Genomic DNA, 19,636 nt, shown 5'->3' with positions numbered 1-19,636 from the left:
TGGCAAGTTATAATCTTAAAAGGCATTAAATGTTATAATTATAAATATTGAAGGTGTGGACTTTTATTTACTTTTGATGAATTGATTAATTGTTTCACTGTCTTCCAAGAGCTCTGAATAAAGAGTTTGAAACTGAGAAGTATTTTTTTTTTAATTAAGAAGAAGACTGCCAACTAAATAAAAACTCAGACTCATTGAAGAAAAGTTTCTGGTTAGGCATTCTTTTCTGAATGCAGCTGAAGTCGGTCATCCATCCTGGGCACTCTTCACAATGCATTTAAGATTTGCCATATTGAGAAATCAGAACTCCATTCTGTGAATGTCCTACATAATTGCTAAAAATAAAAAGGAGTTGGATTCCTGGGTCTGAGTTAAACTTTATCATGTGTCTCCAACCTGACAGTCATATACAGATGTAGATGATCCAGGTCAGGTCCCTCGGTGGAGAACATCCATCCTCAGAGCACAACCAACCAAGGTCATCCTTGATACGCATTATTCTTTAGTGAAATCAAACAAACAAGCAAACAACTAATAAGTGGTATCATCAAAGACTTGTATACATTCTAGTTTATGACTACATGACTAGAATAGTGTGAGATACACACACCACACCTCAGTGCAAACTTGGGCAAGTATTGAGCTATGTCCTCAGTTCTTCCACAGTTTAGGTTATGCAAGTCAAAGGGGGTACAAAGTGACATAATTAAAGAATGACTTTCTGCCTTTTCTTATCTAGCACAAGAGCAGGTAGGAGAAGTCTGACTGGCTTCACTTCTCTTCAGATCTCCTATGTACTCCACCTGTCTGTAACACCAACTCCCTTTAGTAGTATCCTTATGAAATAATCACTACCCCAGACAAGGACACTTTGCAAAGTACACCAATGGCTTTGGACATGCTTTAGAGACATGGCATCCCTTTGACTATGAATTTTGATTCACCAAGTTTAAGAGGCACCAGGGTCCTTAGCTCATTCAATGGCAAGCTTGCTATGCAAACATGAGAACCTGAGTCCAAGTTTCCAACACATGTGACAGTCTCGGCATGGCTGTGTTCTTTCTAATCCCAGTTCCTGAGAGGTGCAGAATTGAGGGTCCTAGTGCTCTTCCAAAGCATACTTCTACTTCAGAGTCAGTTATATAGTGTCAAGAACATAAAGACAGGGAAAGTATTCCTGACTTAAGTGCAGAAGATATGGATAAAACCAGGAGGGCCAGCCAAGGTAGCTGAGTTGGTAAACTCCACATACTGTGTAAGACTTAAGACTCTGTCTTTAAAAATAGAATGGGAGTGGAATGAGGAATACAACCCAGTGTTGACCTTAGGCCTCCATTTATTTCCAACACACACACACACACACACACACACACACACACACACACACACACACAGGGCTGGGGAGAGGGAGAAAGGGAAGGGAAGAGAAATTAAGGTAGGGGAAGGGAGAGAGAGAGAATAAGACAGAGAGAGAGAGAGAGAGAGAGAGAGAGAGAGAGAGAGAGAGAGAGAGAGAGAGAGAGAGAGAGAGAGAGAGGAGAGAAGGGTGAGAGACTGCCTACTGACTCATAAAAGATATAATATGCCTGCGTTTACATTTCATTGACAAATTTCGAGGTATCACTTCTAGTGACTTCTGACACAGATTAATCTCCTGTTCAAAGCGTCATGTAGTATCTTTTCACAACAGGAAACAGGATCTTTACTTTCCTCCCCTATGTTTACACGCTCTTCTGTATTCTCTTCCTTCCTGGTATGTTATAGATTAGTGAAACTGTCAATGTGTTCTGTAATTTAATTAGTCCTATGAAAATGTTTAGAAGGAGATGCAATAATTCTTCTGTTGAGTTATATAGAAAAATTCCAAGGTAGCAATTGTTTCTAAGGATCTAAACAAATATCCTAGAGGCCTAGGTTTCATCTGGGCACACAAGATGAAGAAGAGCAGTTAATGAGCACGGAAGCAAGTAGGTTAGATGTCCTCCCACCTGACTTAGAGCAACACCCTTGAATTAGGTCCTGTATATAAATTTTCTTTCATTATAATTCATCATATGCCTTAATGCATGCATCATTACATGCTTCAGTTTTGAAAATGTGGTTTCCATTTTCAGTGAAAGATAAGAACTTGTCCTGGGTTACAACTCACCAGAAACCTTTCAGTCTGCCTTTTAGGCTTTCTTTTCAAGGGTTGTTCGTGTGTTTTCAGAACAATTGAAACAGGATTTTGTCCTTATTGATCACCTTTCCCAAAGCATACTTCTACTTCTTTGAACAATAGTCAGTTATATAGTATTGAGAACATAAAGATAGAGAAAGTTTTGCTGCCTTAAGTTTAGAAACTGGAGCAGGAACAGGAGGGTCTCTGGGGCTCACTGGCTAGAAGTCTAGCCTACTTGGCAAGTTCCTTACTAATTTGAGACAGGGTGCCTAAGGAAAGATTCCCATTAACACACATGCATGCAAACATGCACAAAAAAGAAGACATAGAGGCATAATGGAAGATGCTGCTTTGGAACAGAACTGAGGGAAATGGAGAAGAGGTAAGATAGCAGTGATGACCACCACGTCTTCTACAACATTCCAGCTTTTCTTGAGTGTTGTTGCTACATAACACTACATAAGTCAGTGCTTTGCAACAAAAAGGAAGAGGACAAGGTTAGCCTTATGTGATGACCTTAATCCCACCACTTGTGAGGCTGAAGCAGGAGGACTGCAAGTTCCAGGTCAGATTGGGTGACATGGCGAGGTAGTTGGACTGCACAGGGAAACGAGATCTTATCAAGTAAAGGAGGAGGTAGGGGTACATTTTGGCTCAGTTTTGGAGATTTGGGTCTAAAGTCAGTTACCTGTTACTGTTGGGTCTGGAGAGGCAATATATTATGGTGAGTGCCCATCTCAGGGAGAAGCTACTTAAGTCCTGACAGCTAGGAATCAAAGAAAGAGAGCAGGGTAACATGATGTCTTTCTCCGATGTTTACCCCTAATGAGTACACTCTTCACCAAACCCCTGTTCTTATAGGTTCCACTACTGTTCATAATGACATAAACTGGGGCAAAGCCTTTCATATAATCAGTGTACCTTAGAATAACAATGCTTAAGTAAAATATACAATATTGGAAATAGAAAGAACAATCCAAAAGACTCAGCTCACTATTCTAATCCTAACCTTGTACCCTGAAATTGTCCCAACTCATTCTGTCTCCTGATGTTTGGTATGTGTCACAGGCTCTGATGTCTCAGGCTCTCTTAGGGCTTTGCTGCCTCTGTGAATCTCTGACATTTGTAAGTATATATTCCAAAGAACGGGGGAAATTTCACTTTTAGTTAGTTAGTTTGCTAGTTTGTTTGTTTTACTTGAGATTCAATGATGGTATAAAGAAAACTAATTCAGGTTCGAGAGATATGAAAAGTGAAACAGGAAGTAAAAAATGGTGTGAACAACTTTGAGTGAGAACTTCTCGGCAATGGGTGGATGACTAAGAAAATGTAGCAAGGTCATTACTGGATCTGCTAGTGTTCATGGGAATAGAACACTATTGTAGGGCCTGGTAGTGTTGGTGTAGATAGATAACCATATGATCTGTTAGTGTGGATAGCCATATAGACTAGACTGTTTGTTCATGTTGGTGTGGATAGCCATATAGATTTTTATTGTTGGTTTGGATAGCCATATAGAATGCTAGTGTTGGTGTAGATAGCCATATAGACTGCTAGTGTTAGTGTGGATAGCCAGATAGACTGCTAGTGTTGGTGTAAATAGCCATATAGACTGCTAGTGTTAGTGTGGATAGCCAGATAGACTGCTAGTGTTGGTGTAAATAGCCATATTAATCCTCATTGATTCCCTGAATTTTTGGACCCCAGCTTGGAAACTGCCATTCAGAAATTCTCCAGACTCCATCAAGAGCCACTGTCATGTTAAAACAAAACAAAACAAAAAGAAAAATGTCCATAAGTATAGTAAATGTATAACATTCATCTAACACAATTCTTGGCATATTCAACCTATGTGGGCTATAAAATCAGATCAATGGAGGACACAAAAATGTGATTCTGAGTAGATTCTAATCACCACAATCTGTTCAACTCTAATGAATATAGTAATTGCTGTTTGATGGATTTTATTTTGAGTGCTCAGTTTATTCCTTTCTTAATAACAGAGCAAAAGGAAACTGAGGCATTGGATATAATCTAGAAAGCACTGCCCAATAGTTAAAGGCTCTACACTGCTGGTCACTGAGTGCAAGTGTTAAAGGCAAGTAGGGTTATTGAAGGCAAGTCCTATAGTTCTGCTGAGGCATTCAGTTCTTTGCTACATATTCTATAAGTATAACTTACAGAATATTAAGATATTCCAGCTATAAAATTTTTTACAGTATATACCTGATTCTGAATGTTCCCTGTAACAATGATTCATACACAAAGGTTAGAGCCCTCAGAATACCAACAGCTCACCCTGTACTACCATGTGGCAGACACAGACAAGCAGAAAGCCTCCCATACTGCAAAGGCATATATGTTTACTTCTAACTGTGTCAGAGTGGCCATGTTCTTTATGTAACCCACATGATCTCATAGTTTAATCAAAGAAAGGACAGACAAGCCTAGCAGCCAAAATATAAATATCATGTGTTTGCCGAACCAAATAATTCTGAAATTTCAGATACTCTCAAGAATTTCTTCTCATTTCGTGAATATGAGTGTGGTATGTATGTGGGATGAAAAATGTGTATGTATTTATGTGTATGTTTACATGTGTGGAGGCACACATGTGTTTGCATACTTATAGAGGCCCAAAGTTGATATCCATAATGTCTCTCTAGAGTGTTTTCATCCTTCTTATTAAGGCAGGGTCTCTCAAACACAGAGCAAGCTTGCTCCAGAGATGGGGGTCTCTTATCTCTTCCTTTATTTCCAGGTTGAAATTCCAGACCTTCACACCTACCAGACATTTAAGGGGATCAGAACAGCTGCCACCCTCTCACTTGTGTGGCAAGTCCATTAACCAATATGCCCTCCTCCATCCTTAATCACAAGCATGACTTTCTGTTTGATTTTATACTTACCTTGCCCTCTGAGCTGTTGACTCTGGGCTCCTCCTTGTAGAGTCAGAGATGTGTTCTGCTTTGATCTTAAATGATTCTAAGTGAATAGGATTTCAAGAGGAAAGAGGGCATTAAAATAAGCACTTGAGAAGCAATAAAAGACCAGACAGTTTATTAATAATGTATTCATTTCTCCTATTTAAAGTTACTTGATGTAGCCAACAGGGGTAGTGTGTTGTTAACACAGGTGCCTGTGCACCTTGGTAAATGAAACCACAGTTTGAATGATGTCTATACTTTGAAGCTGTTCTCCTTTTAGGCTTAGTGGGAGCCCTTATAGCACAAAGAACATCTTCAGTGACTCAGAACTGATACACATTCTTCTCTGCTTTCCCCAGCTTTTGAAAAGCGACTTGGAATAATCTTTATTCTTATTTGTTAATTTAAAATAATTATGGTACTTCAATATCATTATCTCTTACAGATTGAAAACAAAACACATTATTCTTCTTTAAACCATATTTGGGTCTTTAAATGTAAAGGCAATTCCTTTTTAACTACACTTCTTCCTCCTGAAGAGATCATTTTAACATAAAAAAGCTATTTTTGAAAACAGAAGTGCAACACATATTTCAACTCCCACGTAATATCTGCAGAATTTGGTAACATCTGCATATTTTCTTTACTAATTACAGTGTTAGTTTGAAGTTAATTATATGAAACTGATTTCTTTTTGCCTAAGCACAACTTTTATATATCACATTTAGTTTAATTTCTACTTTGAATAATAAATTGTTTTTCATTGAGAGTGTATTGTTTGATAATTGCTAATAAAATGATTTTAATGTTTAGCTTAGCTGTTATGAGAAATTTTACGTTGTCTTGTGTTTTTAAGTATGATTCTCCATTGTAGAATTCTAATTAAGCTGATGACTACCTTTATAATCTTCAGTGTGATGTTAAATAAAACACTGTAGTGAACAGCAGCAAATGCTACTTTACCGGGCAAGCTACATGCACACCATTCAACTGTAGCAGAATGTCTTTCTGTGTGCTACAGTTGCTTAGACAAATGTATGCACTTCACATTCTTTTACTCCAAGTACAGTGATACACATATTGTATGTTCTGACAGTGGTTACTATTGTTAGCCATGATGCCAGTTAGGTTTCCAGGTCATTTGCAGGCCTCTTAAAAGAAAAGTGAGGATAAATAAATTCTACCCAGATTGCCTGAGCAAAGAAGATTCATGGATCAGGAAGCATCAGAAAGAAAGGAGTTAATAGGCATCACTGGAAGAAACAACACAGAATTTTTATGCACGAAGAAAAGGAACAAGGCCCTACCCACAGAAGAGCTACAAAGAGTCAGTAGCTATTGAGAGAGGGAGGATCAGTTTCCCCTAAGGATGAATCTCCTGATAGGTTGCCCAATCCTAAGTGTGTAAGAGGGAGAAACTGTAAAAATATAGTGTAGTCTTACTGGAAATTCTCAATAGTATTAAATTTGGTCTTTCCAGGAAAAAGAGGAAGAGGAGTTAGATTTAGGAGTAAGAGAAAATGATCAGAGGGATCAGTACCGTAAATGAGAACTCAGAAGGAGGTTGGCCCATTTTATTATCCATCTGTTCATTCTGTATGCATGCACATGCACTGGCTTATGTGTGCATGCCACTGCACAGATGTAGAGGACAGAAAACACATGGCAGAAATCAGTTCTCTTCTTCTACCTGTGAGTTAAAAGGATTAAATACAGATGAGCAGGCTTTGTGGAGAACACATTTACCTAATGATGTATGGAAAAGATCAGTCTCAATAGTGTTCAGAGGACAAAGGGACAGGAGCTCAGCTCAGAGAGCTCATTCTGGGAGCACAGTGGGGAGGACACTGAGTGAACAATATGATGTCATGTTATGGGGAGCCATGGGTACCAGGATGAAGAATGGAGATGTGGAGGTATAATTGATACCCATCAAATAAATGGCCGTTCAGGGACCAGACAAGAAGGAAGAGTCTAAGATGTAACTAGACAAAATACAAGAACTCAAAGCAGTGTGGGTTCCTACATGAAAGGGATCAGCAAGGACACGTTGAAGCCAAGAGCAATTTTCCCTTCAGGAAGACCTTTGGAATCTTCTTTTAAAGAAAGAATTTATTTCTGGTGTTTCAAAGAATTGAAGAAATCTTTCAGTTAAAAAAATGTGAATAGGTTAATCCAATATCAATGGCAAACATTTATGTAAATTCTGCATTAATCAAAATGGAGTTTCAGAATAGCTTGCCTGCCACTGTTGTGGTTAATGAATATAGACAGGATAGGTAGGCTCAACAAGCAGACAGACACTTAGGCAACAAGTACTGAGAGCCATCAATGCATGGGAATGCTTAAAATGTAGAATTTAAAGGAGTTCAGCCTTGGTGACAAAGGTCATGTGGTGCAATTAAAGTTGGGACATGAAGTGGCCTATGAAAATGGTCTTATTTCCTGCTCTACACCTGGTAATGACTTGGGAAGGTGTTCACACACACACAGCCAGCAGCCATCAAGCAGAATAATTTGGATTTACCTTACATTTCATTGAGGATTTGAAGTAAAGATTATTTTCTTTCTTTGGCTTTTGTCCATGTCAGGGATTTAAGCATAGCCCCTGGCAGATTGGTTTACTTAAAGGGTTTCCAGTAATTGGAGTGCTGTCTAATGTTTAAAGTCCTGCTAGAAATAAATTGGAATGTTGGCAGGGAGATGGACACATCTTGGCTTGTGGATAGACAATCGGTGCTTTGAATGGAGATCAGCATTTCAGGTACAAGGTTACATCTGGGTGACCTTGGATGCAGGGTGTCTCCATGGGATAGCTGTCACTCTCTGCAGTTAAATGTGACTTTCCAATAAGGTCTTGTTACTAAGACAGATGAAGTGGGTAAGTCCAAGTGGCTTCAAATTGCAGGGCTCAAACAGGTTGTGGTATCACATGGCTGTAATCCCTGCATTTAGGTGATTTGGGATGGAAGCAAGATTCTGTATGAAAGGAAGAAAGGAAGAAAGAAAGAAAGAAAGAAAGAAAGAAAGAAAGAAAGAAAGAAAGAAAGAAAGAAAGAAAAAGAAAGGAAGGAAGGAAGGAAGAAAGGAAGGAAGGAAGGAAGGAAGGAAGAAAGGAAGGAAGGAAGGAAGGGGAGAGGGGAGGGGAGGGGAGGGGAGGGGAGGAGAGGAGGGGAGAGGAGAGGAAGGGAAAGGAAAGGAAAGGAAAAATGTAGCAATGATCAATTTGCAAAACGGACACATGAGCATCTCAGTATTTGAAAAAAGTTGAGTTGTAAACCTTGTTAAGTGCTTCTTGTATGCTAGCAATCTAGTTAGTGAATAATCCCCCAAGTGTATGTACACTCGATGGGCCCAGTTTTTTAGGTTAAGAAACTGTGGCTTCAGAGGGCCAGTCCGTGGCCTGAGGCTATGCTGAGTTAGGGAAGAGAGCCAGACTCAGACTTAGGCACTCACTGGATACACTGTCCAGTCCTGCCTGGCCACAAAGGTCTAACAGGGTGATTGAAGATTATATGACTCTTTCCATACTCCACCTACAAAGTTAAAATTTCTGAGAAATGTGAAGAAACAATGTTTCCTTTGTAAAATATGCCACCAAGTGTTTGGCAACCTGTGCCTCCACATTTCTGGCCCTGTGTATTTTTACTTCCTGAACTGGGTTGATGCCATGGAACTTCCTAGAGGTTGTGTAGGCTCCTGAGTTAGGACTCTCTGAATACATAAATTTGTGGTAAGAATGGGAAAAAAATTATTTCACAGTCATGGTATGGAATAAAACCCTCATATTACCTACACAATGAGAATAGCAATTGTGTTGTGAAGCAGAGGAGGCCTCTGAAAATACATACCTCAAATAAAATCTAAAAATTAAAGGCATGTCATCAACATCTTTATGTGAATGGAACTTTGCAAGGATCTAAGCTGGTTTCTATAACAAAAGAGATGTTGAAGAATTCAAGTTTTCTACTCTTTAACCTGTGAATCTAATGAGGAATGTTTGTTTGTTTCCGTCACAGCTGAATTTTTATTCCTCCTGTGGGGCATTTATCTCTGCTATGCAGTGAGGACCGTCCCTTCGGCATTTCACGAGCCACGCTACATGGCTGTTGCAGTTCACAATGAGCTCATTATCACGGCTATATTCCATACAATTAGGTGAGTTGATCCTTGGCAGTAGCATAAAACTTGTTGTATTTGTGGTGTGTGATGTAATGTAATTTAAATAGCAAAACTTGAAAGGACGAGTAATGGAAATATTTAAGAAAGGTAATGCTTTATGAATACCTAATTGTGGCAGAGATGGCAGATGGCTCTAGCTGCTCTTAGTCTCTTCAGATGGGTTTTCTTTCATCATACTTCATTTATTTTGTGGATTAGTTCCATGTTAGTATAATATGTAAACCCACCTACAAGATACTGTGAGTTTTTATTTATATTCTGTACAGAGTTACTGAGATGTAAAACAGTACACATGTGTGATAAAGTAGCTGTGAGTACTCACTCACACACTTTTATTCACAGTTAATATGCAGGTATAGACTTCCAAACTCTTAGTGCTCAGACAGCTCATGTGTCGGGGCTCCACTGAGTTCTGCTCAGTGTAATGACTGGGTTGCTGTACATAACTTCCTGGCATCCTCCTGCTTTAGGCATGATGTCTGAGCCCAGACATTATCAATTAGCCATTGGTCTGTGATTGTCTCATTTATCTCTACAGCAGGGGAGTAGGAAGGAGGCAGAATCACCAAATGAAACAATGGCATCTGACTTCTGAGACCTTTCTCATGCATCATAATTTAAAAATGAGATGAAAATCTCAGGGGTCATACTACAAAAAGAATCCTGGCATTTTATCAATGACAACAACAAAATTAATCCAATTGCTTGAAAAATACTGAAAATTAGAATCTACTTAGGAGCATCAGAAATGTTAAATGTCCCTGTCCTGACGAAAGGGTTGGGGTTCACTCCCATGCTGACATTCCGACTTCCCTGGAGTTGGGGTGAAACAGGAGTCTGGGAATGTGTAGCATTTTGTCTGAGTGCTTGTCTCTTGTTTAATGAAAACTCAGCAAACATGAACTTCTGCTTCTGGAAACCAATGACGCCAGAAAAAAAGTTGGCACTTCAGGCAGCTGCAGTTCTTAAGTTTAAAACATGACAGATCATGTCTCCTGCAGTCCTAAGACGGAAGAGGTGTGTTTGTACCCAGGATCATCTGCACACTTGTTTGCCATTCTTTTGACCCCTGCTTCTGCTTCCCTCCCCCACCCTCTTTTCGATTTCTTCTGCTCTCAGAGGGAGTACCATTTCCGGACAACATGGATTTGTCTTCTCTAATGAGTACTGAGATTGAGTACCTCCTCTCACTTTCTGTTTTTTTTTTTTTTTTTTGTAGCTCTTCTTTGGAAAAGGGCTTTACTCAGGTGTATGCTCTGTGTATGTACATGTTTGAGGACAGAGGGCAAGTGCTGTACACTGAGCTAGACCCACAACCTCATTTCCAGTTTTTATCTTGAGATAGGCAGCATCTAAGTTGCCCGAGTCAGCCTTGAACTTACTCTGTAGGTATGGTGGTTTGAATATGCTTGGCTAATGGGAAATGACACTTTTAAGAGGTGTGGCTTTGTCATAGGAAATATATCACTGTGGCGGTGGCTTTTTGAGCCTATGCTCAGGCTCCACCCAGTGTGAAATGAGACACACCTCCCTGGTTCCTGGCTGCCTTCAGACCAAGATATAGACCTAACCCTAACCCTAACCCTCAAGCATCCTGTTGGCATGCTGCCATACTTTCCGCCATGATGATAATGGACTAAATCTCTAGGAATCCACAAGACCTTTTTGTTTGCTTTATTTTTAAGCACAATTTTCAAATATCACTTTGCTCCTGCATTTTATATCTATTTTTGCAAATCGAGATACCATTTTAAAGTTGAAGCTTTAAAATGACTACAAAACAGCTTTCCTTAAGATATTTCTAGCCAGAACTACAACCTGGCAGTGACTTAAGGCTGATTAAATCAAAAGTAACTAATGTCAGTATTATTTCAAAGTACTGTTTAGAAAAGTCGCACTTTTTACTTAAACTGTGTGGAAACACTCCTAGATACAGAGGATAGCTTGCTAAGCAAAGCATATACATGTGTTAGTATACAAGACAGAATTTCCCCCAAAGAGGAGGCTTATAGACACATCATTTCCACTGCTGGGCCTATCTGCTCCAGAATTTACAAGGGCCACTAAATGACTGAGTTTTTTCATAATTTTTCTAGGACACACCATTCATATGCAGGAACATGCAAATGCATGTTCCATACATGCTTTAGAGACTGTCATCTGCTGCTTATTACAGTCCCATTTCAATGAATTTTAAAAATTTCACACGGCCCAAGGGGAAAAAATCATGTACAAAACTTTATTGCCCTATACAAAGCACTCATTAAATACATTCAAAACACAGGTGAGGCTTCTTTTGCCCCCAACTGCCTACAATTTCAGCTTTTGGAAAACCCAACACACTTCTGACTTCCACAGGCTCCTGCTTAAACTCACATGTACACATAAACAAAAGTAAAATAAATCTTAATAATATAAGATGTATTAGTATGCTAACTTTTAAAACAAAATCTTATTCTCCAGTTTCTAAAGCAGTAGATTTGTGATGTGCAGTATTGTGGAAAGTTAAAAGGAAGATGGTCTTTGCAATCAGACCTTTATAAACAGCTCTGGCTTTGGCATGGGGAGGAGGTCTTTGAAACAGAGCTGTTTGTGCATGTACCTGGGGGTTTACAGGAATTTAGAGCAAACTTCAGTGCTGAACCTTCCTTGAAGTAGGGCTCTATAAAATCCTTAATTGGAAATTATCCTAAATATGATAGTTTAAATTATTTAAGGCAATTAAACAATCTTTGAACACACCATAGCTTTATTTTAAAGGTTTCCCCTTTACAGGATGTACTGCTTGGAGGTAAAAAGTATACAGTACAGAAGAGTTCACACACACACACACACACACACACACACACACACACACACATACACATACCACCTGACACCACAAAAATAAATAAATAAATAAATAAGGATAAATAAGGAAGCATTTCAAAAATTATTAGCCCATATATTTACCCTTCGCACTGTCCTCACCATTTAAGGTATTGAGACTATTCACAAAGACAAATAAGTAAATAATTAACCTCTCTTTTCTTGCCTTCATTTCAATTAACGTTTTAAAAAGTGTTCTAAGAATATATTCAGACGTGACTTGTAATTTGCCTGAACTACCAGTTCTTTGCTTCTGTTTGAAACTTATATACATTCTTAACTGTACAGAATCAACATATATATGTATATCATGTTGATTTATGTCAACATAAAAGTATTAGCATGGTCAATATGTAGGTGCCATCTCCAAAAAGAACTTTACAGTCCTTCTAAAGTAAGAGTCATTTACACCTTTATTTTTCTGTGACAAAAAGATGTGCTACAGAAACAGCCCCTTTCTTTTTTCTAAATACACTAAGAAGTGTTTCAAAAATCTCTACTCTGACTGCTAACCTGGAGAACGCTCCTTTTTTTCCAGATTTGCGCTCGCTTCAAGACTTCAGCCTGACTGGATGCTGATGCTGAGCTTTGCACATACTCACTTGACTGTGACAGTCACTATTGGGCTACTTCTGATTCCAAAGGTATTCTAGCACTACGTTTGTCCTTGACAGACAGCTGTCTGAAGGAGCATGGAGTTATTCTTCTTAAATGCCCACCAGTATGGGAAAAGCATAGAGGTCTGCTTGATGTTCCATGATTTGTTATAAACATTTCTCCTGAAGAAAGTGAGCGTCTGGTTTGGCAGGAGGAAGGGGTGATGTTAATTAAACTTTTGTGTAAGTGGAAAGAAGTGAGTGTGAAACTGCCTATATAGAGGGAGGTCTATAGTGGGATATTCTGGTTAAGATTTTCCTGGGCTTTCAAAGGGAAGTGGAGAAAATCATCCCAGGACTCAGGAAACATAGATTCTAGATTGTGCTTTATCTTAAACTAGATATGTACTGCAACATCAGCCAAGTTTCTGTTCCCAGTTTCAGTTTCCACAGAAACAGTAAATCTTCTCAGAATAAAATTAGATGATATAAGAATTTGAGATAAAAGTAGATTATACAGGTTACAGCATTATAATTATCATCACCACTGCTTTGTTGGATACAAAGTAGGATGATATGACAGCAGCCAAACCCAGGTCTCTTGTCTTTTAGTCCTGGCTGTATCTCACATCTCACACTCAACCTTTAGGTTTAACCTGATAGAAAATAAAACAATTACAAATGACATAATATTGTTTTTCTGCCTTCCAGAGTTGTATCAACAAACCACAGTATTTTCATAGGTGACTCTGCGACTGTGGTTTATGGTCTTTAAAACTTTGTAATTCAAATTATATACTTATTAGATTGATTGCTACTCAGACTTTTCTTTTTATAAGTTGTTATTGATCTATAAGGAGAACTTAAATCTAGGTCCACCTTGTACCTGAATATTCACAGCACTGTTATTTATAACAGCCTGGGTATTTACTGGCTAATAAATTTATAAGTAAAATATAGTATACTTTATAATGGAATATTATTTGTCAATAAAAAGGAATTTAATGCAACCTGAGAAAGTCAGGAGTCAGTAAAGGACTTACCATACAACTCTTAAACCTCAAGTTAGCTACACTAATCCATGTTTTAAAAAAGTGAGATATAGTGATATGTAGTGACCTCCTTGCAAGTGAGAAATTCTGTCTCAAAAAATAAGGTGAACAACATGACTCTGGCATCCATATGTGTGTATGCTCCCCAAATTACTACACAAATATTGTACATGCGCGTACACATACATGCACACATACCTATGCCCACACATCCTCTCCCACATTAATGCACAAATATGCTTATATGCACACACACACACTCACACACACACACACACACACACACACACACACACACAAAACATACACATACACACAAGCACATGAGTAAAATACAGGTATATGCTATATCCTACAAAAAAAATGTAAAAACATGATACCAGATAAAGGGATAAGCATATACAACTGCCACATTTTAAAGGAATCCATCTGTGTGGGTGGGATGGTCAGAACAGGCAAATCTGAAGAGAAGGACAGGCTCCTGGTTTGTGACATACAAAAAACAAATACTAGAAATGGTTGTGTCCGTTCTCAGAGTTCTTCCTGAGGTGATGAAAGTATTCTGGGATTAACAGTGGCAATGGCTGTACAACCTTGTGACTCACAAGACTATCTCAGCAGTAACAGTGTACTATTGAAGGATTGTGCTAGGCACTTAGGAGATGCATAACACGGAGATAAAAATCTGTTCTGGTGGCTGTTCTTGGCAGTGGGGAGGGAGGAAAGAAAATAAGTAAGATAAATACTTAAGCTGCCATATTAGATAAAGTCCTAAAGAATAAGGATGAATCAGGAAATGTATATCATCTGACAAATGCCTGTTTGTGTTTGATGTTTGTGGGAATCAAACCCAGAACCTTGAACATGCTAATCAAAGATTCTACTTCTTTGTGATAGTTTCACCTCTCAACTTTTTCTTAAACTTATAATTGTGTCAAAGAATTTGGTTGAGAACAATTCTGTTCATGTAAGTGTCCTCCAGTTGGTATAACCAGTATTTGTGAGTCTCTACCACATTTACCACTCATATCTTTAAATCCATGACACATGCAGGTCTCTCAGGAAAAGATGAAAAACAAGATTTAGTCAACATGAGTTTTCAGAAAATTATAATTACAATATACAGATTGTTGTTGTTTCCCATGTTTTTGCATATACATGTATAGTTGGCATTCAAGTTTTGTGCCAGTTGCTGTATGAAAACATCTAGAGGAAAGAACAGGGTTTATTATTCTAAAATTCCAAGCTATAATCCATTGTAACCAAGGGGAATTTGAGGCAAGAACTTAAGTAGATAGTCATATTACAGCCACAGTCAAGAGCATAGAAACATGAATGTACTGGTGCTACTGGATTTGCTTTATCTAGCATCCTCTCATCTCACATAGTTCAGGCCCACTGCCTAGAGAATGGTGACACCCACAGTAGTAGAGACCTTCCCACACTAATAAGCAACCAAGACAGTCCCACACAGACATGCAGATGGATCAAACTCATAAAAATAATTACTCAACTGAGATAGTTTTCCCTGTGTGAATCTAAGCTGTGGCATCTTGACATAAACTAATCAGTACAGATGGCTAGGCTGTGTACCATAAAATTCTTTGTATCATGAAAGAAATGATCTGTAAAATTTATGTACAAATGTACTCTGATAATTACTCAAAATTCTAGTCCCAAGCAATACCCAACACAGTTCATTGTGCACAAACCTGAGCTTCACATTGCTTTCCTTTATGTCAAGATTCTCACTGTTGGTGACAGCTGTCCAAGTCTGGGGGAGCTGTCTCAACATGATCTACTAATTTTTAAAGAAATATGTGAACTACTGATAAGAGAACTCATGCTTTCTAAACTGCTCTCTCGATTCTAAGACATTATTTTACATACTACTTAAGGTTTGGATCGCTTGATCTTCTCTTAGTCACTCAACTCACTCTTCCTGACTTCGATACCTAAGGAAAATGCAGACAAGCACTAAACAGTATCACAGAAAAATAATCAAAATGTGACAAATAAAATAAAATGCTTGAGGAGAAATCTGTCATGTCAGTGAAATTTTTTCATTCTAATTTAATGTGCTAATGTGCTTCGTAGGGTGCCAAGTAGAACCCAAGAACTGTGGTGACCCACTGAAGACCCACCCATGTGTGTCTGGGATCACATATCCTGTCCACTGTGTTCTCAAAGATTACTTTATTCAGAGCTACATTCGGGAGCTAGAGAGTCACATTCATGTGTCCAGTAATCATTGTGTGTGTAGATGAATAAATTGTCACTGAAGATGAACAAGTATTATACTACATAGCATTATATCCAAAACAGTTTTTATCCATATTCAAGTATGTCAAATTGCTCTTCCTATGGAGGCTTTCTTAGAATCCATCTACTTTTCTACTTACTTTTCATTTTCAAATAACTAATATATCATGGAAAATGAGAAAAGTCTATTAACACTGGAAGACCAACAAAGAAACAAGGAGAAAACCAGATCCAAAGGGTGAGCAGAGTTAAGTTGCCTCACACACAAACCTAGCACACACCAGGAACGCTAATCACAAAAATGACAGAAAATTATTGGTCTGGTTTAGGAATAAATCCATCAAGATGAAGACATAAAGTTAGCTGTAGCACCTTAGAGAATGCTGCACTGTCTAGCAATGGGTTGATGTCTATAGCTCATACAACGTGTCTGTTGCAGTTTTCACATTCAAGCAATAACCCCCGTGATGACATTGCTACAGAGGCATATGAAGATGAGCTGGACATGGGTCGTTCTGGATCCTACCTGAACAGCAGTATCAATTCAGCCTGGAGTGAGCACAGCCTAGATCCAGAAGATATCCGGGTAAGGCGATGGGGACTTCATCCTTCTGTCACGTTAGTTCAATTTATGCCCCCGATACAATCCTGTGCAGACTGAGGCATGTGTGTGCACTCTTGTTTCTATGTTCAAGAAAACGAGGATATCTGTGAGAGACTGAAGGGACTATTGAAGTCATGTTACTCTGTCGAATCATGATAGAATTGTGCTGCACAGAACTACCTGAGCAATTACACTTGCCTTGGTCACTCTTGTTATTATTTGACTGGCATTATAGACACACATGCTTTTAGCAAGAAAGACCACCCTGTGAGCAAAGAGACTGGCTTATTGAATAAAATGTGTAAAGATGGACCAGCCTCTGAAGGAAGAAGTTGCTTTAGACTGCTGTTCCTGGATTTATCTTCTGCTATTCATGCGTATATTAATGGCTACATGGTGCTTCCAACACTTTTTGGAGCTGCTGTCCAGAGCAGCTCTTAGAATGCTGGGTTTTTGCTATACTCTGAACCACTCCTTATCGTGAAAACTCCAAGTCCTTGCTTTCTTCCACAAAGCAAGTACAAAACCTATGAATTCATATATTTTTAAAAAGATTTATTTATTTATTTAATACCGGTGAATACTCTATCTGCACGTACACCTGTATGCTAGAAGAGGACATCAGAAAACATTATAGATGGTTAAAAGCCACCATGGGATTGGTGGGAATTGAACTCAGGTCCTCTGAAAGTACATACAGTGCTCTTAACCCCTGAGCCATGTCTCCTGTCCCTGAATTTGTGTCTTAAAGGTCAATGATTATATAAGAAAACAAAAACCCGAAAAATTATTAGAAAGTTAAGAACAATTGGCACATGGTGTCATTACAATTGCAAAAACCCAATCTTGTTTTTATAAACACCACCTGGCTATTTTCTGTCTGAAACACTAAATCTGTGCTTTCATAAGTATCCTCTTGTCCTGGCAGGATGAACTGAAAAAACTCTATGCCCAGTTGGAAATCTACAAGCGTAAGAAGATGATCACAAACAACCCTCACCTTCAGAAAAAGCGGTGCTCCAAGAAGGGCTTAGGCCGGTCCATCATGAGGCGTATCACTGAGATCCCAGAGACAGTCAGCAGACAGTGCTCCAAAGAAGACAAGGAGGGCACAGACCACAGTGCAGCTAAGGGAACAGGCCTTGTCCGGAAGAATCCTACTGAGTCCTCAGGGAACGCAGGGAGACCCAAGGAAGAGTCCCTGAAAAACCGGGTCTTCTCTCTCAAGAAATCCCACAGCACGTATGACCACGTGAGAGACCAATCTGAAGAATCTAGCAGCCTGCCCACGGAGAGCCAGGAGGAGGAGGTCACTGAAAACTCAACCTTGGAGTCGCTGTCAAGTAAAAAACTAACACAAAAGCTCAAAGAAGATAGTGAGGCAGAGTCCACAGAGTCGGTGCCATTGGTCTGTAAGTCAGCAAGTGCTCACAACCTCAGCTCCGAGAAGAAGCCTGGGCACCCACGTACATCTATGTTACAGAAGTCGCTCAGTGTCATTGCAAGTGCCAAGGAGAAGACACTTGGACTGGCTGGCAAAACTCAGACTTTAGTTATGGAAGACCGAGCTAAGTCCCAGAAACCTCTGCCAAAAGATAGAGAGACAAACAGGAAGTACTCAAATCCAGATAACACAGAGACTAAAGATTCTGCCTTCCCAAACCCCAATCGCATGGAGGAGCTAAAAAAGCCCCAGAAATCTGGGATTATGAAACAGCAGAGGGTCAGTCTTCCCACTGCCAATCCTGATGTGATCTCCAGCGCCACCCAGATAAAGGACGATTTTGATATCGGAGAAGTGTGCCCTTGGGAGGTTTATGACCTGACCCCTGGTCCTGTGCCTTCAGAACCAAAAGCTCAAAAACACGTATCAATCGCAGCTTCTGAAGTAGAACAAAACCCAGCTTCTTTTTTGAAGGAGAAGTCCCACCACAAACCTAAGGCAGCTGAAGGTCTCCACCAAGCCAATCACAAGAGCATAGACAAGACAGAGGTGTGCCCCTGGGAGAGCCACGGTCAGACCCTTTTGGAAGATGAGAATCGTCTGATTTCTAAGAACCCAGTTCTTCCAGGGAGAGCCAGAGAAGAGAATGGAAGTCAGCTCTACACAACCAATCCGTGTGCTGGGCAGTATGAAGAACTGCCCCCCAAAGCCGTAGCATCAAAAGTAGAGAATGATCTCAAACAAATGGGGGACCAGGAGAAACAGACATCTTCCTCTGTGGATATCATTCCTGGCTCCTGTAACTTGAGTAATAACTGCCATCAACCCTTAACGTCACGAGCTGAAGTGTGTCCCTGGGAGTTCGAGTCCCTAGAACAACCAAATGCTGAGAGAAGCATAGCTACACCTGCCTCCTCTGCTTTAAGTGCAAATAAGATAGCGGGGCCTCGGAAATAGGAGGTCCTGGATACTGCCAAAGTGTACCCGGGAAGAAAGGGGGTAATCCCGAGTTTGATAAAAATGGATCTGAAAACCAAAAGTGAGCAATGAATCTTTGTTAGCCTAGGGGAACATGGCACATGGTGCAGTAAGGTGAAGGCAAAGGCCAGTGAAGGCCAGAAAAAGGCAGTTATGCATCATAAGAAGGAAGTCTGACTCCATCATAGAAAGCCAGTTCAACACTGGGGGACAGCTTTGCATTTCAGCCTGTTTAAGGGACACTGCTCTGTCTATCTTTACACATAGGATTGAATGGTCCCCAGCAAGATTCATCAGGAGGCATGGAAGACAGAGTCATGGATTTTATGATGGGAAAAACGTACATACATGTGACTGTAATTCTAAGTAGCAGACTAAAAAGACCTTCTTTACCTATTTAACCTTGGTAGCACTGCTAACAATGCACCCCAATACCTTTTATATACACGATTGCTCTCATTTTGTTAAAATCTATGTTTCAGCACATTGTTGTGTCTCATATTCAAGCATTCCAGATTGTATAGTTTTTGCAAATAACTGATATTATGTGACACAACACATT

The 19,636-nt window shown here is 39.4% G+C and overlaps 1 protein-coding gene across 1 annotated transcript in view; it reads left to right on the top strand.

The window, feature by feature from the left end:
• The window catches only part of GPR158 (G protein-coupled receptor 158), a gene marked incomplete at both ends in the record, with an annotated part of 357,084 nt that extends 338,031 nt beyond the window's left edge, over positions 1-19,053 (top strand). The window contains 4 exons of the mRNA XM_080917650.1: positions 9,108-9,246; positions 12,677-12,782; positions 16,488-16,634; positions 17,581-19,053. Coding sequence (XP_080773776.1) covers positions 9,108-9,246; positions 12,677-12,782; positions 16,488-16,634; positions 17,581-19,053 — 1,865 coding nt within the window. The remainder of the gene's footprint in view (positions 1-9,107; positions 9,247-12,676; positions 12,783-16,487; positions 16,635-17,580) is intronic.
• Between the last annotated feature and the right edge of the window lie 583 nt (positions 19,054-19,636).

This window comes from Micromys minutus, assembly GCF_963924665.1.
Source record: "Micromys minutus genome assembly, chromosome: 6".
Lineage (NCBI taxonomy): Eukaryota > Metazoa > Chordata > Mammalia > Rodentia > Muridae > Micromys > Micromys minutus.
Note: the sequence above shows the minus strand (reverse complement) of the source record. Positions and strands in the feature narration are given on the sequence as shown.